This window comes from Saccostrea echinata, unplaced genomic scaffold, assembly GCF_033153115.1.
Source record: "Saccostrea echinata isolate AGI-Se365-2 ecotype Australia unplaced genomic scaffold, CSIRO_AGI_Sech_v1 ptg000029l, whole genome shotgun sequence".
Taxonomy (NCBI): Eukaryota; Metazoa; Mollusca; class Bivalvia; order Ostreida; family Ostreidae; genus Saccostrea; species Saccostrea echinata.
In genome coordinates, this window is record NW_026889778.1 from 6,407,338 (window position 1) to 6,434,106 (window position 26,769).

General features: G+C 33.7%; 1 protein-coding gene across 1 annotated transcript in view; it reads right to left on the minus strand.

Moving 5' to 3' along the window:
- LOC133195533 (beta-TrCP-like) overlaps window positions 1-19,711 on the minus strand; it is a 30,055-nt gene extending 10,344 nt beyond the window's left edge. The window contains exons 1-9 of the mRNA XM_061331404.1: window positions 19,588-19,711; window positions 14,596-14,853; window positions 13,294-14,100; window positions 11,429-11,494; window positions 10,938-11,082; window positions 7,941-8,098; window positions 6,844-6,934; window positions 2,563-2,627; window positions 1,962-2,087 (exon numbers count right to left, since the gene is read on the minus strand). Coding sequence (XP_061187388.1) covers window positions 1,962-2,087; window positions 2,563-2,627; window positions 6,844-6,934; window positions 7,941-8,098; window positions 10,938-11,082; window positions 11,429-11,494; window positions 13,294-14,082 — 1,440 coding nt within the window. The 5' untranslated portion in view covers window positions 14,083-14,100; window positions 14,596-14,853; window positions 19,588-19,711. The remainder of the gene's footprint in view (window positions 1-1,961; window positions 2,088-2,562; window positions 2,628-6,843; window positions 6,935-7,940; window positions 8,099-10,937; window positions 11,083-11,428; window positions 11,495-13,293; window positions 14,101-14,595; window positions 14,854-19,587) is intronic.
- Window positions 19,712-26,769: the final 7,058 nt, after the last annotated feature.

The following is a 26,769-nucleotide window of genomic DNA, read 5'->3' on the forward strand; positions in this document are numbered from 1 at the left end:
GTTCATTGTGGGGATTTGATTTCATAATTGAAGAAATGTCAAGTTCTTAATATGCATTTGAAATTTTTCATTCTGTGGAGGACATGAATTCATTGGTCTCTTCATATCATGAAAACAACAAAAATGTAAACCACATGAAAATTAGTGATTTCATGGTATTAAACTTTTTAGCTTACTGCTATCATCTTTGAAATTTAGGGGTCAAAATCTATGCTAATTAATACCCCTTCTTTCCACTTTAAAGTTTGTTGAAGTATCAATTCCTTTGTATAAAAAATTCATTAAAACATAAGGGCATCACAGATATAAGCCCATGTTTATCCTTCTAAAGGATTCACAAACTGTGAATTTTCAACACACAACCATTTTCATAACTGTATCAATAAACTTAGGAACTTTATTACTTAATGGTAATTTTACTTGGGAAAGATTTAATTAAGATTAAACAAGTCTAGAGATGTTTGTGAAACATTAATGCCCCCCACCCCCAAAATAATTGAAAATTTTCCAAGTCCAAGGGGCATAACTCTGTCAAAAATTGCTCGATCCTACCCAGAACAAAACTTGACCTAGATATTTTTATGATAAATCTGTATACCAAATTTCATTTCACTATGTGCAACCTCTGCAAAGAACATGAACCGAAACTTGGGGGACCGACAGACAGACAGACAGACAGACAGACTGACGAACAGACCCACAGACCGATTGACCAACAGACAGCAGCAAAGCAATATGCCCTCCCTTCATAAAAACACCTAAATCTGGATTTTAAGAGCTACATGTATTTGACTGGCTGAAAAAAATTATATAGCATTGTATACCCTTTGTTGCTATGTCACAATATGACTTGCATCAATGAAAATGCATCAATCCGCCTTAACATTTTATTCAATTTTATATATATATATATATATATATATATATATATATATATATATATATATATATTGTAATGCCATTCTTGAGTACAAATCATCTTATTTTCTTCACTTATTAGCAGAAAATTAAATCTTAAGAAATGAATTTAAAAATCACCCAAGTTATTAGAGTATACAGTAATCTGGGTTACACTTATCTATAAACCATTTTTGTAGATTATAAAGCGTATAATGCCCTAATCTTGGTTAAACTAACATATCCTCAGTGACTTTATTTAAAATTCGTTCCTTAATTAGAAGAGATGGATCTCTAAGATTCTTTTACAAATACTGTAAAATGAGAAAATTTGGTGCATTACTCATTTTAGTGCAAATGCAAGTGGGAATGCATTGGCGCAAATAAATTTTAGCGCATTATGCTTGTCATTAGAATATATAAATGTGATATTTTTTCCTTTCATCCACACTATATTTGATTTTGTGGTCACTCAATCACGCAAGCACAATAGCATTGATTTCTAACTCACATACACAGGTAAACATTCATTTACTTTTCTGTGGTGTTGCAAGCACATGGAACTGGCACATTGTCAATTTTGAAAATTTTTAATAAAAGAAAACGTGATTAGTTTCATATTAAAACCACGCATGCATCGAAGGAAAGTTAATTTGTAATCAGGTATTGTCTGCAAGGTTGATCGCCATGCTTGATCTCATTGTTCGCCTAGAGGCGATTAGATGGTTGAAAAGACAAGAAGTCCAACTTTGAAGGTGCTAATGATAAGTACCGGGTAACAACAAATTATATTTTAATTAATTAAGGATTTGGCAGAATTTTTTCGACTGACGCTACAGTTTGCCATTGTGAATGTGTATGCAAAAATACAGTGACCCTACAACATTACGTAATCACATGTTCCAGTTTACATTGTACTAAAGTTCATAACTGTACTAAAAAATTAATATTCAGAAATCTGTTTGCACTCAATCAATTTTAGCATTCAGGGGTGCTTGCGCTAAAGGTGCTAAAATTAGTAGTGCGCCAAATTTTCTTGTTTTTCAGTAAGCGGTTTTTCGCACCTTGATGGATTTGTCTGTTGAGCCACTGACTAATCGTTTTCCTTCCAGGTGAAGACAGCGCACTGTTCCACTGTGTCCAACCAATGTTTGGACTGACCACTGGGCATTAGTTCGGATGTTCCACACCTAAAACAGAGAAAAGTAAAATTGTTGGACTGCTGACCAATCATTTTCCTACAGGTGAAGTCATACAATTTCTAACTGTCTGAATTACCTTAAAGTAAAAATTATATTTAATATGCAAATCATGATAGGATTGTTCCCAATGGCATTGATATTTAATTATGAAAAACAATCAGCCCATTTAAAATTCAACTCATATTTTTTTCAATTATCAATTACAAATTAATATGTTTGTAAAACACAATTCCCTAGGGATGACAACTATATCTATCTAATTGCCTGATTGTGTACTGAACCATGCTGTCAACATTCATGACAGAAATATAAAGTTTCAATTCATTAATATCAAATTTCAGCTAAAGATCTGAGCAGGTGCATGAAAATTAATATACTGAGACACCCATTCTTTAATCATTGGGTATCAAATTTCCCCTAATTTTCCAAAACTCGATCTTTGGAAAATTTTCATTGGACTGACCTTAATGGTTTTATCTGAAGACCCACTGACAATTCTGGTGTCATCAAATTGTACGCAGGAAATACCTACAAAAAAAGCAGAACTGTACACAGGAAATACCTATAAAAAAAACAGAACTCTTCACAGGAAATACCAATTAAAAAACAGAACTGTATAAATGTATAAAGGAAATACCAAAAAAAAAAGAACTGTACACAGAAAATACCAATAAAAGCAACAATATGTACCGGTACATAGGAAATACCTAAAACAACAAACTGTACATAGGTAATACCTCAATCAACAAACTGTACATAGGAAATACCTCAATCAACAAGCTGTACCTAGGAAATACCTCAATCAACAAACTGTACATAGGAAATACCTCAAACAACAAACTGTACATAGGAAATACCTCAAACAACAAACTGTACAGTAACTAAGGAAATACCTCAAACAACAATTTGTACATAAGAAATACCTAAAACAACAAACTGTACTTAGGTAATACCTAAAATAACAAACTGTACTTAGGTAATACCTAAAATAACAAACTGTACTTAGGTAATACCTCAAACAACAAACTGCACTTAGGTAATACCTCAATCAACAAACTGTACTTAGGTAATACCTAAAATAACAAACTGTACTTAGGTAATACCTCAAACAACAAACTGTACATAGGTAATACCTAAAATAACAAACTGTACTCAGGTAATACCTAAAATAGCAAACTGTACTTAGGTAATACCTCAAACAACAAACTATACATAGGTAATACCTCAAACAACAAACTGTACATAGGTAATACCTAAAATAACAAACTGTACTTAGGTAATACCTCAAACAACAAATTGTACATAGGAAATACCTCAAACAACAAACTGTACATAGGAAATACCTCAATCAACAAACTGTACATAGGAAATACCTCAAACAACAAACTGTACAAAGGAAATACCTCAATCAACAAACTGTACATAGGAAATACCTCAAACAACAAACTGTACATAGGAAATACCTCAAACAACAAACTGTACAGTAACTAAGGAAATACCTCAAACAACAAACTGTACAGTGACTAAGGAAATACCTAAAACAACAATTTGTACATAGGAAATACCTAAAACAACAAACTGTACTTAGGTAATACCTAAAATAACAAACTGTACTTAGGTAATACCTAAAATAACAAACTGTACTTAGGTAATACCCCAAACAACAAACTGTACTTAGGTAATACCTCAAACATCAAACTGTACTTAGGTAATACCTAAAATAACAAACTGTACTTAGGTAATACCTCAAACAACAAACTGTACATAGGTAATACCTAAAATAACAAACTGTACTCAGGTAATACCTCAAACAACAAACTGTACATAGGTAATACCTAAAATAACAAACTGTACTTAGATAATACCTAAAATAACAAACTGTATATAGGAAATACCTCAATCAACAAACTGTACATAGGAAATACCTCAATCAACAAACTGTACATAGGAAATATCTCAATCAACAAACTGTACATAGGAAATACCTCAAACAACAAACTGTACAGTAACTAAGGAAATACCTCAAACAACAAACTGTACAGTGACTAAGGAAATACTTAAAACAACAATTTGTACATAGGAAATACCTAAAACAACAAACTGTACATAGGTAATACCTAAAATAACAAACTGTACTTAGGTAATACCTAAAATAACAAACTGTACTTAGGTAATACCTCAAACAACAAACTGTACTTAGGTAATACCTCAAACAACAAACTGTACTTAGGTAATACCTAAAATAACAAACTGTACTTAGGTAATACCTCAAACAACAAACTGTACATAGGTAATACCTAAAATAACAAACTGTACTCAGGTAATACCTAAAATAACAAACTGTACTTAGGTAATACCTCAAACAACAAACTATACATAGGTAATACCTCAAACAACAAACTGTACATAGGTAATACCTAAAATAACAAACTGTACTTAGGTAATACCTCAAACAACAAATTGTACATAGAAAATACCTCAATCAACAAACTGTACATAGGAAATACCTCAATCAACAAACTGTACATAGGAAATACCTCAAACAACAAACTGTACATAGGAAATACCTCAATCAACAAACTGTACATAGGAAATACCTCAAACAACAAACTGTACAGTAACTAAGGAAATACCTAAAACAACAAACTGTACAGTGACTGAGGAAATGCCTAAAACAACAAACTGTACATAGGAAATACCTAAAACAACAAACTGTACTTAGGTAATACCTAAAATAACAAACTGTACTTAGGTAATACCTCAAACAACAAACTGTACTTAGGTAATACCTAAAATAGCAAACTGTACTTAGGTAATACCTAAAATAGCAAACTGTACTTAGGTAATACCTAAAATAACAAACTGTACTTAGGTAATACCTCAATCAACAAACTGTACATAGAAAATACCTCAATCAACAAACTGTACAAAGGAAATACCTCAAACAACAAATTGTACATAGGAAATACCTAAAACAACAAACTGTATATAGGAAATACCTCAATCAACAAACTGTACATAGGAAATACCTCAGTCAACAAATTGTACATAGGAAATACCTCAAACAACAAACTGTACAAAGGTAATACCTCAAACAACAAACTGTACATAGGAAATACTTAAAACAACAACCTGTACAAAGGAAATACCTAAAACAACAAACTGTACATAGGTAATACCTCAAACAACAAACTGTACTTAGGAAATACCTCAAACAATAAACACAGGAAGAACCTAATAATTATTATCATAATGTTTAAAATAATCTATATTATTATATAAGATCCTTATAAGACTTTAATTCACCAAATTCTTCACAGCTTCTGTCAAATTTTAAGAAACATCATTCTTATTTAGATGTAATTTCTGTGGATTTTGATCAAAAATAAGAAGGTTGTTATCAACAGATGATATTACATCATCACTTTTTAAAATTTAAATATCTTCAAACTAAATATGCAGCATAAGAAATTCAAGGCATGTAACTACACAATATGTTGTCTTATTTCATCAAATGTCAGAATTGGAGATATATCAGATAGTTCGGATGTGTGAAATACAAGCTGGAAATCACCTGCACCTATGTAATAGGAATCTCTCCATCTCAAGAGAGCAGTTTAATTTACTTGTGTAATTCAGGTACATATAGTTCATCAACCAGAAAGGTTTCAGTATTACAAATTTTAATTTAAAGGTTATTTTCCGTACATTTGATAGCCAGCAAGTACCTGGCAACCAAGAACACCGAGTTACTGAGTATGAACCTGTACAAGATGCATGTAACAAAAATTAACTTTACCAGACAGCTTGTCAATTGGGGGGGAAAAAGGAACTCAATATTCTTGTCTTTGCATTGTACACCATTCTAGACTCCTAGTCTACATAATGCTAACTTCAAAGAAAACCATCAAAAATCCCCCCAGGCTAGAGGTGTCAACAAAATTAAAAAATCAATATACAGCATGGAGGGAACCTCTCTCCATATTACAATATCTGACCTGTCAGCTTGATTTCAAAGTCCTTGCAACTTCCATGATAATTGATTTTCACAAATGCTAATTGTCATAAAATATCAAATATCTGCTGGAAAAGTGAGGCCATTAATGTTCTTCTGGAGGAAATGAGACAAAGATATTAATATTTGCTCTGTGTTTGGCAATTTCATATGGGTTAAGATTTTTACGAGAGTGTAATCATGTGTATATTCATAGTAGCCTGTCTCTGCATTTTCCCCCAGCAGTAATAATTTTTCTCAAAAGATGGAGGTGTCTTTGACCCTGTGCATTGCAAAATTTGTTATTCCTTTCTCCATTTTCTCCACTGAACAAATTTTTTGCCCACTTTTTTAACTGATCAGAACAATGCCGAACAAGGATAACTTGGTTTTTATGTACTTCCCCACTACCAATTATGCCTATTATCTATCTTTCGTAACAGTAAATCATTTATTTAATATTTGTCTCCAAGCATTGTTAAGAATTAACAATCATGTTAAGAATTATTATTAAATAATTCAAAGCTCATGATTGCTTCAAAGCAAGAGAAAATGTCATATGATGAATTTATTGGCATCAATTTAAATTATTTACATGTTCAGAGAAACAATAACATCAAAATACTTCAGCTCCAGCTGTTGTGAACCATGCCATACATTCTATAATTTATATCAATTATTACAAATGAACAAAAAAACTATCTGTAACCTTAAACCAATACATGTATAATGCAGACAATCTATTTTTACCTTGTGAATGACCTTCAAATGTCCTGACAGTACAACGCCCACTCAGCCAGTTGTTTCGGAGTCTGAATCGCTCAGCAAAAACCTTCTTCCACTGTAAAGATATGCAAAGACAATCGTGTCCTTAAACTCTCTGATGAAGAAAATTAAGTGTCAGATCATTTAATTATCAACTACTGTACAAGGTATTTTATGGTAAATAAATTCTATTTCTATTTGGTGGAGGTAAAAAGTATGAAGGCTACTGGGGAAATGTGTGAAGGCTATATGTTTCATGTACAGGTTTCAAGGCATTCCTTAACACACAGTATTGCTCAGTCTAAAATCTTTTCATAGAAGACTTTTACATTGTAAATTGTAAATTGAAACTGAAAGTACAAATTTAAAGTGCTTTGTTTTAGTTTAATGACCTTGACCTTGTATGTCATTAGTGTTGCCTTTTCATGTAATAGTGTCAGTATTATAAATATGGAGGTGTGATGAAGAACTATTTGGCCATTTGTACAAGAGTGTTACTTCAGTCATACAACAGACCAACATACAAATTGGGCAAATACTGGACAAAATACTGTAGATGTAGATGTTTGAGATTAATTTACACCATGCACTCAGAAATTTTCATAGAAATTTGTCACAGAATACTTCAAGTGCTTTTAAGACAAACTAAGGCAATCCCACAAATCCCCCCAATGTTCTACCTGGTCCCATGGATTGAACAAAAATTATGATTATGTGGTATTATGACCAATAATTTAAAGTTTCTTTTTTTCTGTTATTTATATGTATTCAAATGAACACTGACTAAGTTAATCTATCTGATACATGGAAATTCTAACAGTCAATCAGTGAGGATTTAATAAAATGTACAACAAAGTACCATTCTGAATCTAAAAATCCGATCACTCTATAATATCCTGTTGACATGGTGATAAACCAGTGATTAACTATTAATTACAGACATCAATTAGCCATTGAAGAAGTATAAAAACATAAAATAGTTTTTTTTCAAAGGTAAATAACATCAGAGCCCCAAACAAACATCAAAGGAATGTTTTATTTGAAGCATTGAATCTGTTATAATGTTCAAACATCTGACAAACCATGATGCTGCCTCCGGTCATGTGACTGATGACTTGTTTGTGTTCTGCTGCTTTAGAAAGCCTCCATGTCTGTTGACAACAGAATTTTCTCCACAGAGAAGGATCCTCAGTAATGTATCGCCACACCCGACAAACCTGGGCCGCACGACACAAACTAACTGTAACCAAAGTAAAGCTTCATTTTGATGTATTAATAAAAATACAGTGTAGGAAAATTTAATTGCAAATTTTTAAAACACTTAATTTTTATCTTTGTAATGTTCAAGTTGTTTTATAGAATTTTCTTTTAGATCCTAATACGTATGTCAAATTTTGTTTATCTTACTAAGTACAATGTATTATATTCCTAACACTCATAAATATAATACTATGGAATCATCATTGTTCGTGGGGAACCAATGTTCGTGGATTTTGTGGGTTACCCTTACCCACGAATTTTCATTCCCACGAACGTTTATTTTGTACACATATTGATTAAATGAATCTACCGTATAAACGAGTAACCCACGAAATTACGTCCCCTCGAACAAGTAAAATTTTGCTTGTCCACGAACATTGACCCCCATGAATAAAAATGATTCCACAGTATGTGAACATGTACCATGTCGCACTGGCTTTTTCCTTTTATGTTAAATGAAAGGAATGAAATGTTTAAATCAGAACTCAGAATGTACTCCTAATAGTTGAACTTTTAAAACATATAAAGAAAAAAAATCTATTAAATATCACAGTATTTTTTAAACAAAAATAACACAGTTAACTAAAGGTGTAACGATACAGCAATACATCGATCATATTGATCGCAAGGGCTCACGATATCATATCGCCATGTGTGTATCGTGATACAGTACAAGATAATTTTCATTGTTTTATTTGAAACTTTTACATACAACCTAACAAATTTTTATGTTTTAAAATGGCTGAAAAAAGGTAGCAAAGAAAAAATACAATGTCAAGACTATAAATCCACCTTTTATTAACTCTGGTCAGAGATATCAAGATTTTCTATAACTGTGGAGGTTAGCAAAGAATAATATGTTAAGATAACAGTTAATTCCATTTTTGACAGTTGTATCATGATACATGTTGTATCGCATGACTGCATTGTGATATGTATCGTATTGTTAGGTAGCTTGCGATACTCAGGCCTACAGTTAACATTACTACATCCTGTAATGCATTTAAAAAATACAGGGTTTTTTTTAGGTCTTAAAATCAAGGGCCTGGGTCTTTCCATTTGGGAAAAATAGCGACTTTTGGTTGAAATTGGGAAGAATATCATATTTAATATTTTTGTAAATAAATTCAAATAAGAGGGTTTTTTTCATTTGCAAGGTATTTATTGACTTATTTTACATTCAGTCAATCAGTTTTTGGAGCATGCCTTTTAGTTTTTTTTTTTTGAACACCATTCCTGATAAACGTTAACCATATTTGTTTGTTTTGATTCTCTTTTGGGAATTTTCTTTTATGAAATTGGGAAAAACACCTACTTTTTACCATTGGGAATAGGGCCTATTACAGGCCCCCTACGACCCCTAAAAAAAACCCTGAAATACTACATGAATACTTTTAATATTCATGCATCACATGTACATGTAATTACCAGTACTTCATAAAATGTGTATATAATAATATAAAGATGGCAGGCATGTGATATCTATTATCCAGAGAGAGAGAGTGTGTCATTCTAGTCTGAGGCAAAACAAATACTGTATACAGGGTTATTTTCGCTCCGTGTTATTTTCACCCTTTCAAACTTGCAAACAATTTTGCCCTTTTTTAAATTTGCCCAGTCACAATTCTGTTTAAGAAATTAAACTGTGTTGTTTGAATTTGCCCCGTTTTAAATTCACCTGCCTGTGAGTAGGGCGGAAGGGGTGAAAATAAAATGGGGGCAAAAATTTCCCTGCATACAGTATATGCATATTTTGGGGGTCACATTGAATGTGTATTCTGGAGACAAGCTGCAATCAGTTCCCAGACGTAAATCAGCAATGAACCGGTCCATCCAGTGCCAAACGTGCAGTTTACGGTCAAAATAACGATCACAGTCTTCAGAAGAATCATTTATGAATTTCACATGAAAGCTAAAGAAACCTTTAACTTAGAATAAATACACACGGATTAATCCTATTTTAACCTATTTTCTACAGAATATTGAAAGAAAATGAAAGATGATAATTATGGTGTTCAATTTCGTCAGTGAACATGATTGTCTTGGTCTATACTCTATAATGTAAGAGTAAATTGGCTCTTACAGAAGTGGAGCTATATAACCTATATATAAATCACTTGCCTAGTTATTAATTTTGTACCACGATGGCCGGCCTAAGGAGACTGAACATAAGTTCAACTCCAAGAAATTCATTTAAGCAATTACAGCTGTATTACAAATTGTATATTAACATTTTTCTTACTTTTTCCTAGATTTAGGTGACCAAAAATACACTGAATTGAGATTTTTACTGGTGCTTTGATGTCTTTGAACTTTTTTCCTGAGGGTAAAAGGCTTAGGTACTATGTGTTGAAAATGAAATATACACAGTCAATATTTAAAGTCAGTCACCTTTTTACAATATAATTTTCTCTATGTCCAAAAACAAGGAAAAACATTTTCATTAGTGTTCGGAGGGTCCTTATAATTATATTAAAATGTATGAAAAAAATACTAACAACACAAACAGTAAGTATCAATTTTCATAATAATTTTTTCACCGATGAGTGACAATATCTGCCTACTACTTGACAGCTGTATCATATAGCGAATATACAGCAGGCAAGAGGAGTCGATTTACAGTGAATGGTGACAATTCAACTCAGCACTACCAGTATCAGCCGACCAACGTTCGTGACCTCAAGGTCGATAAATGACTCAAAATACAGTGGTATTAAAACAGCTCTGATGTGTATATCTGTAAAAATATCCCCAACATCTGCTTAGAGGAGGAAAATACTCTCTTAAGTATTGCAATATTTGTTACCATGGTTACTAACCAGGGTCCAGGTAAGACATGATTTTGGTTGCTATGGTAGCTGGTAGCCAGGTGATGATGTCCTGACAGTTTGGGGGGCAGCCTTTGTGTAGCTGTGAGGACACCCTGACGGACAGAAGGTGGTTCTGGGGTAAATCACAGTCCTTCTGTAAACATAAAGATAAAAATTTACTAAATAAATTAAATTCCTTCTGTAAATGTAAAGATTTACTATAAAAATAATAAAATTCCTTCTGTAAACATAAAGATAAAAATTTACTGTATAATAAAATTTCTTCTGAAACGTTAAGATTTACTATAAAAATAATAAAATTCCTTCTGTTAACATAAAGATAAAAATTTACTAAATATATAAAATTCCTTCTGTAAACGTAAAATTAAAATTTTACTCAATAAAAAGATTTCCCTCTGTAAACGTAAAGATTAAAATTACTCAATGAATTCGGAATACAACACAACTAAAGCAATATCCACACCCTTAACACTACTCACCAGGAGCCGACTGATCAGTGTGTTTTTCTGGATATCATTAAATTCATTAAACCAGCGAAGAATTGTCTGCAAAGAAATGTACAGTTTTTTTTCATCAATATCTCACAAAACAGACTAACAAAATATCCACATAATGAGTAAACTTACATTCACTCTTGCACACACTCTACTTGCATTCAACATGTTCATTTCATTACATTGTTGCAATATTAAAGTAACCTTTTTTCTGTGCACAATTAGTTGATCAGGCATGGCCAGTAGAACTTCTGATTGATAAGTAATGAATTAAATTTTAGGGAAAGCAAGGTAGCTGTAAGTGTGAAATAAAGGCTCTATTTCTTTACGAGACCAAAAATAAAATAAGCTTTGTTTGGCTTTGTCGGCCATCTTATATAAAATGGAGAAGTCTGGAGAAATTTTTCCAACCAGTTTTTTTTCTTACTTTTTTCATCAATTAATATGCTTAAGTTTGATACGAAATAGAAAATGTACAGTCCCTGAAGCATTCTACTTTTTCACTTTTTATTCGCTGTGAGTTCAGTATGGATTCAGTGAGTATGGTGAGCACTCATAATTCTAAGTTTGTGCTCACTGTTCACAGAGCATTTAATTTTAGTATTCACTAACCATACACCAAGTTGTGTTCAGTGTTCATGCACTGTTCACTCACCATGTCAAGCCCTAGGTTTGTTCATGTTATTCAGTGTTTGCAAATCATTCATTCATTCTTTACTCACCCTTCATGTGGAAAAGTAGAATATTTCAGAAAAGTCCAATATTTATAATTTTTCACATTCTTACAATTGTATATATAGATAGAAGTAACAGCAACAAATGTCAGATTCTTGTCTGATGTTATCAGCTAATCATATCTGATTAGACAATACAATAAAATTAGAGAGCCTACACTACAGGTCAGCTTAGTACTAACTGAGCAAATTACTTAAAAGATGCAAGACAAAATGAAAAAAATTACTTCAATATACATGATATATTGTTCAGAGGATGTAGGATAAATAACTTGAGGCTCATGGGAGACAATGCTCACCTGAGTCACTAATCACCCTTCTGTTTTTCAGCAGCAGATTTTTTCACCTATCCCAGTACAAAACTTAGATTACATACCGTGGCCATACCCTACCCCCTGGGGTCATGATCTGAACAAATTTGAGACTTCACTACCCGAGGAAGCTTCAATATAAATATGACAGTTCATGGCTTTGCTGTTCATGAGAAGATTTTTGAAGATTTTTCTTAAACATTCCTATGTAAAACTCTGATAGCCCATAGTGACACTGCCCTATTCCCAGAGGTCATGATTTGAACATGAATCTACACTATGTCAAGAAGCTTTTACATGAGTTTAATCTTCTCCGGTGCCTAGTGGTTCTTAAGAAAAAGATTTTTAAATGACCCCATCCATTTTTCAATATTTCTTCATTATCTCCCCTTAAAAGAAGGTGTGGCCTTTCATTTGTACAAACTTGAATCCGCTTTACCCAAGGATATGCTGTGCCAAGTTTGTTTGAAACTAGCCCAGTGGTTCTGGAGAAGATGAAAATGAGAGTAGTTTACACCTTCAGCTCAGGTGAGCTAAAGAATATTACTCAAAAAGACATAAAGATAAATTGAATAAACTTCTTATTTAAATACTTAAAAAGATTAGAGAAATTGTTCAAATATCTTTCAATCAAAGGATATAAGACAACTGAATAAATTACTTCAACTGATCTAAGACAAGTTGAACAAACTACTCAAAAGGACCTGAGGCAAACTGAATATAAATTGCTGAAAAAGAACAGAAAACATCTTTAATAAAGAATAAAAAACAAACACACCAACATGACACCTCTGTTTGTACTTACTGCTAATTTCTCTTTGAATACAGTAGGTTTGATGCCGTCTTTTGTACGCGATGTGATACTTTTAATGACTTCGTTTTTCCCCGCATCCTTTGGTTTTAACACTGGAGTCAGTGTACTAAGATCACACGTTGGGAGGTGACTCTTCTGAGGCTGCATGATCTCCGTTTTGTTTGGCCACTGCGGAACACTTTGTTCTTCCTCACTCTCACTCGAGTAGTCACTTCGCCGATATTTGTACCGATTTTTCACACACTGAGAAAAATGTCCCCAAGAATTCACAACACAGGATGGCTGATAAGGTGTCTCAGTTTCTAAATTTGAGCATTCTGAATTTTTTTTTGAATCTTTACTTCCCTCATCGTCCATTTCCTCTTGTCTGTAGGGAACATCGTTACGGTAACAATCAGCAGACATGAACTCCAGATTCCGAACATCATATCTGGACACAAGTCCTTTAGAGTCCTTCTGACACAAATATTTTTCACCTGGAATTGACGAATTTTGCCGCGTACATGATCTCCTTTTTACTCGATCTGGCGAAGCACCATTCATGCATGTAACCTGTTCTAGGGAACATTCACCATCATCTGGTGGAGAACATGTTCCATTTGTCATTTTGCTAGTTTGACATTCAGAGGTTATTCCGTTACAACTATTCACTCGATTGCAATCATCCCCAGATGTACAACTGAAATATGCATCATCCGATTCTTGTTCTGTTGCATTGTGGATAAAATACCGTCCTCCAAAGGCACCACTAGACATTGGTGACAGATTTCTGATCTTCATACACAACTTTGTAGAAATCTGTAATTGTTGTTAAAGGTATTTTGAAATTAAGGTAGCTTCCTCAATACCTCTTCAGAAATTTCCTTGTTAATAAATAGGATTTGTCAGATATTCTAACATTTATGACTTGACAACAATTCCTTCCTTACAATCTTTTAAGGTACTTTACCTAAGACTCACAGCTACAGTCAGTTTGAGAAAATCAGGAGAGAAATTTCAATTTAACTTTTCCACATCAACTTTCTGCTTTTAATATCTCCCATGGAAAATATATTAACAATTAACTTCAGCTAAATGTAGCATAATATCTTCTAGTTCAGATGTTCTCTAAGAAATGCTAATGCGTTGGTTGGCTAACCTTTGCAATGAAGCAATTGTCAATGAGTTTTGTTTAAGAATTCTTCAATTATCTTAAATGTCAATCTGTGTCATTATCAATGACATGAATAATAATTAATTTTTTTATAATGTCAATATTACCATGATTACCTTAAAGTTTGCTTTATGTCTTACCTTATACCATAATGTACTCCGCAGTCAGAGGTACTCATTCCATTTCATTTTGCAGCCTATGAGCCATCTATAATTTCACTGTTTCTTCCAACTTAATGTAAACATGAAATATGTGTTCATTCAAGCATCCATTTGAAGCTTTTATTGTAAAAAAGTCTCTTTAAAACAAAATCTGTGAAATGACTTCCACCATTTGTACAGAGATCACTCTTTACGTTCCAATGTTGTGAGATTCACTGAGAATTACCAATAGCCAATCTGAAAAAGAAAAAAATAAAATAGCCTGTCTAATATACTGGTACATCAGAAATATTATTGACACTCATATAAATATCACCATGTGATAGGGTTTCCATTCCTCAGCCTTGGCTATCATATTACCCATATAAGCTAGATCACTCACCTTCAAACACTAGATATCTAAGCCGTCATGACTACTAACAAAGGTTCTATCAGTCTATTGATGATTTTTTTTTCATTTTTCATATGACAAAAATGAACCCAATTTTTTTTTTATTTTTGCCTGAAGCATTCTCTTTTTCATCAACAAAGGCAGTGTAACTGTTTTATGAATTTCCCACTTTCATGCTCCGAATGTCAGCATTGAAGAAGGTGACAAATTTGATATGTTCACACAATCTTTGCTTGTTTTAAATGACTTGGAGGAAAAACCAATTAGAAGAAGCCATTTAGTTGTGATCTGAACCTGGAATAGAATTCAGCAAGGACATCACTGCTTGAAGAATTTTTTTTCCCAGGAGAAGTAAAAAGTGAAAAGCTCATTTTGAACATAAAATACAATATTGCCTTAAAAGTGAATACAAAATGAACTTGAAAATCTAAGAGGCAGTACATTAGTCTGATTGATATATAATTAAAAAAAAAGTGTAATGCAAACTCTTCTAATGAGGCTTGAAACCAAGCCAGAATTATGACTTAAACAAATTTAATTTACATTAATTCACACATATATATGTTTTGTTGCTTATATAGTAGTTTTACAACACATTTGGTCTTTTTTGTTACGTTTACAATCATAAGAAAAGGCCAGAACTCTTGTTCTAGCAAGCTTCCTCCTACCATTGTCCTGGGTTTCTATCATATTTTCTGACAAAACTGTGCTTTGATCATGTTGATCAGAACAACAAACAAGTAATTTACCTATAATTTTCTCTATTGCGAGCATAATCTACTCTGAAAAATGCGTAAATTGTAATTGGTATTTAGTACAATCCAAGTGTCTGCAAGTTATAGGAGTAAAAGGAGTAAAAAAGTATAAATATATAGAAATATATATAAATATATATATATATATATATATATATATATATATATATATATATATATATATATATATCTTGCATATGGTTTGCAAAATCATTTTCATCATTCATCTTTTTTTTGGGGGGGGGGGGGGGAGCTTCTGTCAGTGTCTAAGTAAAAAGTAATATATATATATATATATATATATATATATATATATATATATATATATATATATATATATATATATATATATATATATATATATATAAGTCTTGCATATGATTTTCATTTTCATCATTCACCTTTTATTTTTTTTTTGGGGGGGGGGGGGGCTTCTGTCTTACTTGTGTACAAGTTTTAAACTATCATACACAGTGAATCCAGGATTACCCACAATAAACTGAAAATGGCACGTGTCAGAGGGTGTGAAGCTGAATTCTTGATCAAGGTCACCATGAGAAAACAAATTCTAAAAGGTGTGAATACAGCCTCTGAAAGCTGAGTTTTCCAACAGATATTCAATCAAAGGTGTGGAAAAATCAGACAGATCTGGTATAAATTCTTCAATCCAATAAATTCAAATATCCTTTACATACCCAGAATGTGTGCATCATAAAAACACCATATGTTTTGCTTTTTTTTTTTATTATATAAGATGTCAGAAGTACCGTATTTGTTATATGCATAAGATCTTTGATAATATACATGTACATCTACATGTAAACCCCATACACGAACAAATTATTAAATATTCCAGTTTGGAACTTAAGTAATATTTTTTGAGTAAAGGATTACTGATACTTACCTTTAACCTGTGTACAGCCAATTTGTTTGTAAACACAGGTAAGTTACCCAGAATGTAATTAAAATTGGAACAACTCTTGCCTGTGATGAAGAAGTGAAACTGCTTGATGTTATACTTGATTTTAACCTAACTTTTAAGTCTCATATATCAAATTTAATATTTAGAAAGCAGCTCGACAATTAAATGTGTTAATAAAAATGTATTGGTAGACAACTTGGAATTGGAATTCTTGGAATTGTAAAAAAGAAAATAGAAAAAATTCAAGAACAAGCACTAAAGTTTATCTATAATGTCTATAGACTGAAGCAGTTATGACCAACTACTGGAAAAATCAAACCTCCCCTCACTGAAAATCAGGCATATGAGAGACATGGCCCTAGAAGTTTTCAAAATTGTTAATTATTAAGCAGTCTATTATTCCTACAAGATTTAGTTCAACAAAGAAATTAACATACAATTTCAGAAGACTCTGGAACTACCTAGGCAAAGAACTTCTAAGTATGGTAAACAGTCATTCAGCTGTGCGGCTGCTACATTGTGGGACTCCTTATCAAACCATGCTAGGGAACTATCCACCCTCAACCAGTTTAGAACATTTATCGACACATGGAAAGAGGTAAAATGCAAAAATAGTAAATAAATGTAGTTCCTACATAAGCCACAGCATGTGGACTGCATAGCCGATTAGACAATATTTATTTATTATACTATCATAGTTTTATTTTGTAGTATGTTTTATTTATTTTTCAAGCCTTCCATCTCTTTTATTTAGTTATCTACAATCCTTTACCTCTATGCTATATTTTTAACTCTGTTAATTTCTTAAACTTTCCAGTATAGGGACCCTGGGGGCTGAAACTTTGGGAGTAACATCCTATGATGGCAGAAGTGTAAGCTCTCCAGAGTACTTTCCCCCTCATATAATTGTTATGTCATGTACAAAATGCTGATTTTAAATAAAATTTACTTACTTACTATTGCTTCATTTGTAGATGACAGTTTACAGGATGACAGTTTGATTCAGATGTTCAATATTGACAAATATAGATATACAGCTAGACACAGATTGGTGTGAGCCAGTTAAGGGTAAACTGACTAGTAACATCTCCCTGACAGATAGTTAGAATAATCTAACCATGTCTTGGGACAGGCCCTCACCACAGTTAGAATGCCTCCCATATACCTGCAATGTAGCAGAAAATGGCAGAATCGCTCCGAAACGATTTTGAAGAAAATATATGAAGTTGCATTGAAATTACTATCAAATTATTCATGACAAATCTTTCTGAGATTGTGGATACCTTTCACCCAAAAATTTAATACATAAAATGGAAGAATTCAACACTTTTTCTCAAGTTTTTTATTACTCGCTTCAAATTTACAAGCCATATTGACATTCAGAACTCTCTAGACTTTTAATAGCAAATGCACTGAGTTAGACTAAGAATTATCACCTGTGTTTGCTTTGCTACATTGCCAATACACAGAACACATTCTATTGTTAAACCAGATCCATAGAACATTCAGGGTTCTCACTAGGATTTTGCTAACTTGAGTCCCAGGACTCAAAATTTCTGACAAGGTTGCGTCCCAGCTAAATTTGATGCGTCCCAGAAAAATTATGTTGAGTCCCAACTGAATTATTGCAGTATCCTTCCATCCCAGGGACCTATATACTAACAGTTAGTATATAGGTCCCTGTTCCATCCAAACATAAAAAAAAAATCTTTCATTATTTTAACAGTTTGTTTACAAAATATTAACATATTCAAATACGTAAACTGGTGATGCATTCAAGCCATATTCTAAAATACATGCGTAATCAATTGCCATAAAAATAAACTTGGTGTTTATAAAGCAAAAATTAACTGTTGCATAATCAATTAGTACCCCAAAGTTGACTGTATACAATCACAGCTGTCATGTGCAATGAGGCGTAACTAATCCTGTCGGTCGTCTGCACTGGGTGAAATTCACGAGATAATCAAGCCGCATTGTGTATACAAGCAGTAATTATGGTTTCTAGATAAAACTCAAGATTCAAAAGTGTTTTTACAAAAAAAAAAAAAAAAAAAAAAAAAAAAAAAGCTGCTTTGTGTTTAAAGCTATTGGAGTTCGGCATGCGGCACTGGACTAATAAACATGAAATATCTTATAATCAATCCCTGTTTAAAAAAAACATAGAAATAGGTACAAGAAAAGTTGTTTCTAGGATAAACTTTATGATAGTTACAGGAAGGTTTCGATTAAATATTTCTTTGACAAATCCTAACATCTGAAATCTCTGGTTTTCGAAAGCACCCGAATTTTCTCGCTGACGAGGACGCGTCCACTCATGAGTCCGCGGACGCATCGTTTTTAAGAACCTTGCGTCCCAAATAATTTTGCTGCGTCTAGGACGCAGATACTTGCGTTAATGAGAACCCTGGAACATTAATCATTTTAACAATATAACATTCTACTTCACAGAATGCTCTTTAATTTCCTTGTTTAATAATTTTGGTTTCTTACCTCGTATGTGTTTTAATTACACCATATACAGATTCATTATATTTTGGTAGCTTTTTTTTGGGGGGGGGGGGGGGTGGAGGGGTGGCGGGGGTGTTATGATGTAGTCTCAAAAGGGGAGAATAAATATTTAAGTTACTAGAATAGTAATATTACTTGGGAAATACTGCTTCCTTGGTTCCTTGGTGTATAATATCTAATGAGATTGAACAACTTCTCAGTTCCAAATATAGAGTATGTATATATGCATTGCAATGAAGTAAATGATTTATGTCAGAATAAAATTTATGTACAGTACACCAGTGTTAAATGGCAGAATTGTTTAATGACAAAACTTCATAACACAATAACTTGGAAGAAAGACTTCTAACAAGTGAGTGGATTGCACGAAACAAAACAAATAGCATACTTACGATTTCAAAGCAGATGTTTATTTTTCTCGTATGTAAATCTTTTGTGGTGAATTCTACATATGTAAATATCCATTCCCTCATAGCTTTATATCCAAACTCAGCACATTTTCCAAATGTAAGAAAACTTTCCCTGTTGGTCGAATGTGTATCAATTTCAACAGAAAATTTATGTTAGAGCTCTTTGGTAAATGAAGATACAAATATGATTTATCAAACATTAGATAGATCGCACCAATGTATTTCGAGAATTAGTGAATACAATGTGCCTTCATTATCTTAATATTGTCTAGATAGAATGTTCTATCGTTAAAATGATATTGTCATACGGACCCGGTTTAATTAATTGTGGTGAGGGCTTGTCCCGAAACACAGATTATTCTAACTAAATATTGTCTTGCAAGATGCATAAGCTATTTTTTTGTCTTTGACTAGCTAGAGCAGTTTAAAATAAATATCTTGATATAATATCAAGTATATTTCAAAAATAAGGTTTTCTTCACATTGAGGACGTAAACTGCAGGGGGAAGGGGGTTGGGGACTCCGCAGTCCAAGTTTATTTTAAAGAGCCCTTCTCCACCGATGTTTTCAGTGTTATTCTAATCAATAAGACTGAAAATGACACCCCCCCCCCTCCCCGAAAAATGGCGGAACTATCATTGTATGTACAATACAATATATTGGCGCAAACACAATTACAATAATTGGCAAAGACACAACATATATAAGAATCATTAATTGTTCATACATTTAAACAATATTCTAGAATGGGAGGAAATGCATAAATCATACAATCACTTGTACAATAGTTATGTAATACAATCATTTCTAGATATATGACATTTTTCAATAAATGAGTGTGTTATTTTCAGTATTTCAGGGCATTAATTGATTATTAAAGCAGAGCTTAACTTTTTTAGTATAAGACATATTTGATATTTTCCCTTGAAAAAAAATTCAACAAATTCCTTTCAAAAGTTAACCTATGATTATTGTATTTTTGGCAGCTGAATAGAAAATGAAATTCATCTTCAATCTCCGGCTTCTGTGTACAGAAATTAATTAAATTAAAGGGACTCCCTCTCTCTCCCTCTTATCCCAACATAGGTTTTAATTTTGACATCTTTCCCCAAATGATTGGGGTATTTTTTATCTTTGTCCTCAATTTATCTAAAAATTATTTGATCGAGAATATATATATTTTACAATCCCTCCGCCTTTAAAAAAATCTTGATCCGTCCTTACACGTACGTTTTGTTTGTTTGTTGTTTAACGTCCCTTTCGAGAATTTTTCACTCAAGACGCCACCACTTGCCGGTGGAGGGCTGATGAAAATTATACCTTTATTCGGCACTTAGGGCCACTGAGCAGTGAGGGATCTTTTTTGTGCCAACACCTAAGTACTGCAACACGAGACTTCGGATCCGTCTCCAGGTCCCGCAGTGGATTCAAACCCGCGACGTAAGGGTCAACTCCCTACACCGCGACTCTAGAGCAAACGCTCTAACCACTGCGACTTACACGTGGGTGACTGTTACACGTTTTTAAAAGGGTAAAAAGATTTAAATGATATCTTTTTTTTTTAATTTGAGAATTTTACATTTTCTATGCCGGATTATCTGATTATAGCTGCACAGTACAAACCCTATTAGGATCAATCTATGGTGAAAAAAAACAAGAGGCCCAAGGGCCTTAACGGTCACCTGAGTATGATACAACAATTTAAAGGATGCATAGAGTATAATATGAACTGAAAGGTGAAACTTTGTTGCCAAAAAGCAAGAAAAATAGGGTGATCATGATCAACAAAATAATTGGTCTTAACATTCATTAACAGTTTATAAATTATGTTCTATAAATCTGATCCCCATTTATCACTATCACCATACAGTATATTAACAAATTATCAATGCTTCTGTACTATTTTAATCCTTTGTTGAAATTTCTTACATTGGCCTCTCTTGGTCCTTACTGAACATTTAAGAAGACAAGTTATTTTTGTCTCATTTTTATTTATCTACTACTTACAAGTCTATCTGATCATTAAAACTATGAAAGTACTTTCTATATTATACAATAAAAGTTTTTGCATAATTATCGTATTCTATTTACCTTTCAAGTACATTATTTACAGTGATAAATTATCAAAAGTAAATGGCAAAGGGGAATAACTCCTCTCAGTAGAATACAAAATAATAGAGCCCTGGCCAGGACCAGAACACTTGACCAAAATGGTCCAGATGTTCAAAAATCTGGTAAAAATAATCTTCCTTATTAAAACTTTTACTCTTCTTGCCTCTGATATGCCCAGGTGCGGAGAAGATTTTTAAAGAAACAAGCATTCTGAGAGTATTGCATTAGCAATACTAGTCCCCTACTGGCAAGTGTAATCTGGTTCCGTTCCCGTTAAGAATTGAAAATGCCATAATTCCGTCAAAAATTAATGAAGCTGGACGAAATGCAAACATGATCTATAACTAATCAAGGTAAAGCCACACACCAAAAATCAGCTCAATATCTACAAGCGTTTAAAAGAAAATTGCGGAAAACCCGTAAAAATTGAAAAGGCCGTAATTCCGTCAAAAATCAATGAAGCGAAACGAAATGCAAACTTGATCTGTAACTCATCAAGATACACTCACATACCAAAAATCAGCTCAATATCTGCAAGCGTTTAGGAAAGAAAGTGCGGAAAACCAAGTGGGACAGACTGACAGACAGACAGAGGGACAGACAGACAGACGGACAGACAGACAGACAGACAGACAGACGGACGGACAGACTCAGAGGAAACCTATAGTCCCCTCCGGTTTCACCGGTAGGGGACTAATAATGCATTTTTACTACAGATTCACTATATTATCAATAGAGCCCCCCCCCCCCCCCCACCAGAGCTTCTGACCCTGGGACCATAAGTTTGCTTATCATAACTAATCACTTTGTTTACCTGCTTAACACCAAGGAGCAAACAGGATTATTTAATAGAATTAATGCATTTTTACTATATTATCAAGAGCCCCACCCTCACACCAGCACATCTGACCCAGGGGTCATGGAATTCACTACTCTGGAAGAAGCACTCTTGCTCATCATAACTATACACTTAGCTTCATTGCTATTTTAACCAGAAGCAGAAAGGAATATTTTCAAATACATTTTGCTTTTTCACTTTATAATCAATAGAAGCCCCCCCCCCCTCCCCTCACCAGAACCCTTAAATCTGGGGTCATAAAATTCACAATTTTGGAAGAGGCATCCTTGCCTATCATAACAATGTACTTAGTTTGTTTAAACAATACCCAGGGGCAGAGAAGAAGATTTTCAAATAAATAATTCACCTTCACTACAGGATCTATATAGCCCCACCCTAGCACCAGAACTCCTGTCCCCAGGGCCATGAATTTCACAATTTTGGAAGAGGCATCATTGCTTATCATAACAATGTACTTAGTTTGTTTGAATAATACCCAGGGGCAGAGAAAAAGATTTTTAAAGAATTAAAACATTTTCACATTAAATCAATAGAGCCCCGCTCTAACACCAGAACCCCTGATCCAGGAGCCACGAATTTCACAATTTTGGAAGAGGCATCCTTGCTTATCAAAACTATGTATTTAATTTGTTTCAATAATACCCAGGAGCAGAGAAGTAGATTTTCAAAGAATTAAGGCATTTTCACTATATAATCAATAGAGCCCCTCCCTAACACCAGAACGCCTGACCCTGGGGCCATGAAATTCACAATTTTGGAAGAGGCACTTTTGCTTATCATAACTATGTACTTAGTTACTGTAGTTAATACCCAGGAGCAGAGAAGAAGATTTTCAAAGAAGTAATGCATTTTCACTATATAATCAATAGAGCCCCGCCCTTACACCAGAACCCCTGCCCCTGGGGCCATGAAATTCACAATTTTGAAAGAGTCACTCTTGCTCATCATAACTATGTACTTAGTTACTGTATTTAATACCCAGGAGCAGAGAAGAAGATTTTCAAAGAACTAATGCATTTTCACTATATAATCAATAGAGCCCCGCCCTAACACCAGAACCCCTGACCCTGAGACCATGAATTTCACAATTTTGGAAGAGGCACTTTTACTCATCATAACTATATACTTAGTTAGTTTATTTAATACCCAGGAGCAGAGAAGAAGATTTTCAAAGAAATAATGCACTTTCACTATATAATCTATATAGCCCCTCCCTAGCACCAGAACCCCTGACCCTGGGGCCATGAATTTCACAATTTTGGTAGAGGGGTCAATGCTTATTACAATCATGCCAACAGTTTGACTGCTTGATGTCCAGGAGTAAAGAAGAAGATTTTTAAAGATTGCATTAATTTTGGTGGTTTTAGCCACACCCCTCAGGCCCCAGGGGGGCAGGGATCATAAAATTCACAATTTTTGTTCCCCTTCACCCATAGATGCTATATGCCAAATTTGGTTGAAATTGGTTGAGCGGTTTCAGAGAAGAAGCTAAAAATGTTCAAATGTTAACGCACATCGCACGACGCACGCCGACGGACAAAAACGGATAGCAATAGGTCACCTGAGTGACTCAGGTGACCTAATGAAAAGGCGTTATAACGGCTTTTGAACATGCTCATAACGCGAAAAAGGCGTTATTACGCCAGGCGCGGATTCAGGATTTTTTCCAGGCGGGGGGGGGGGGGGGAAGTCCACAACAGTCAAAAAAAATTGAACCCAGAAATTTCTCGACAAGCAAGCCAAAGAAAACCCCCTAAGTATGATTGTTGGGAAGGGGGGGTGTTCGACGCTCTACTTCACTTCTTAAGCTTCATATATATGACTTTTCCTACCAACTTAACAGGGGTTTGCGTTTTCAGCGGGGGGGGGGGGCGGTTGCAAGGTCACTTTTAGTTGCTTTAGTATATACATTTGATAACTCTGCAAAGGGGGGGGGTCCGCCTCCCCCTCCTCTAGATCCGCACATGTACGCCTTTTCAAAAGGCATTATTACGCCTGTTTGGAAATAACGCCTTAAACTAGCTAGATCCCCCCTCTTTTTTAAGCCAGATGTGTCTCACGTCAAGTGTTTCATCCTCTATCATCAATGATATTACACTATTTTACGTACTTTCACCAATTTCATATGAATAAATAATATTTTTCAATTGTGTAAGCAGTAAATTGTCTTTATTTGTCCGTTTATATACCGGGATGAAAGTTGCAAATATTGTAGAAAAAAATGACATAACCCGCTTATCTGCAGCATACACGGCTTAGATGATTAATACATTTGTTTCAATTTCTTTTTTAAAAAGGAATTAATCATTTTTTGGTATAAAGGGCCCATGGTTTACCATAATCAGAAAAGAATTTCAAAGGTGTAATGTACTTTCAATGTACTGTATGTTAATAGTATTTTGATTTCAATCTTGTAATTTACACCAATTCACACCTATAGATCAAATATTTGAAATATCACTATTAATTATAAAATTCATATTAATTTGTTTATTCAATTCTGATTAAATTGCTGCTGGCATATAAGCTATGCAATTGTCCGTATTCTTACGTATCGCCTATTTATCAATTAGTTTTGAAATATATATCAAGCTTCTTCAGTATAAGGTGTGGAATATTAAATCGGTCTATAAACAGGAGTGAGTGTTCAGTTCTTGGTACATCCAGACGGTAATATTGCTGTGCAATATTTCCATGTTCAATAGTACTAGTGTACATTTATCTCGGTAAAAAAATCACAAGTAGTGGGCTGTAGAAATCCAGCAGCTGTGTGCTTGGTTTCAAATCAGATTGGAACCGTGATTGATTTTGTAACAGGGAATGAGAAAATGATTGGCTAGACTGGGAATCGAACCCTGGACCCCTACATCATTAGCCACGTGCTCTACCAATTATAACTGAGTGAGCCAGGCTGATACCTCCTTAAAATGTCTTTGCCTTTTAAGTTCTTATTTGCCGGTGGCAGGACTTTCACATGCAAGTCTGGGCTTATGTAACAGGACAGGAGATTGAGTCTGGAACCTGGGAATCTGGGACCCCCGCATCACTAGTCAGATGCTCTAACTGATCAACCAAGGCTGCTATCCACAGCCAAAACTATTACAATTTAAATTTGTTAATCACCAGTCTTAAGTAATTTTTCAAAAGTTTGACTCAGAATCCTTAATTATACGGAATTCTTCTTTTCTTCATCTGAACTAATTAAGGGCGAATTATGCATTGTTCAACTTCCTTGTTCAGTGTCACTGAATTCAATGTAAATGCGAATTAAGACAAAATAATCAAAGTGGATTTCATTTTCAACATAGATGTAATTTTAAACGAATGCACATAAAACATATATAATAGCAACAGTCATAGATATGTATTTAACTTCTGACCAAAAAAAGAAACGATGAAGGTTCCTGGACCAGTCCTTTTCCGAGTCACATTTTTCATCTAGTGCATGTTTGTATAGACAAATGGCCATCATTTAATAAGCTTTATTACATTTTCAACAGTGAAATACTGTGATTTATTTATTAAATAAAAGTGATATTCTCTCACAGTGTGAAAGGATACCAAAATGATATTCTCTCACAGTGTGAAAGGATATCAAAGTAAGTAAAAAATATTTTCTGGCCTGTCATAAGATAGAGATAGTAACTAAGCATCTTGATAAGCTAAAACTGCAAATTTCTTCCCAAATATGTTGCTAAAATCCATGCTATGTAATGTTTTCAATCACACAACTGCTAAGCTATGACGTCTCAACCGCTCAACTATGACGTCAAGCCTATGACACTGTGTTATGAAAAGACAAAGTAAAAATCAAAGAAAATGTTATAAACAGAAAATTCAATGTTTTGTAGATGAATATGGAATTTATTTCACGAGTGGGACAGGATTTTTTGATATTTTCACTCGTGCTTCGCACTCGTGAAAATATCAAAAAATCCTGTCCCACTCGTGAAATAAATTCCATATTCATCTACAAAACATTGAATATCCTCTATGTATTTAGTTCATAAATTACAGGAATGTTTCCCTTCTAGCCTACACATACTTTGCAGCCTATTTTGGTCCATTCACAACCCTGAGGCTCTGACTTTCACAAGTTTGTATCTACCACATACATTTGTATCTGGAGTTTTGGACTTGATCAGAATATTGCATATTTGATGTCTTCTTAAATACACCCATTCTGCATACAG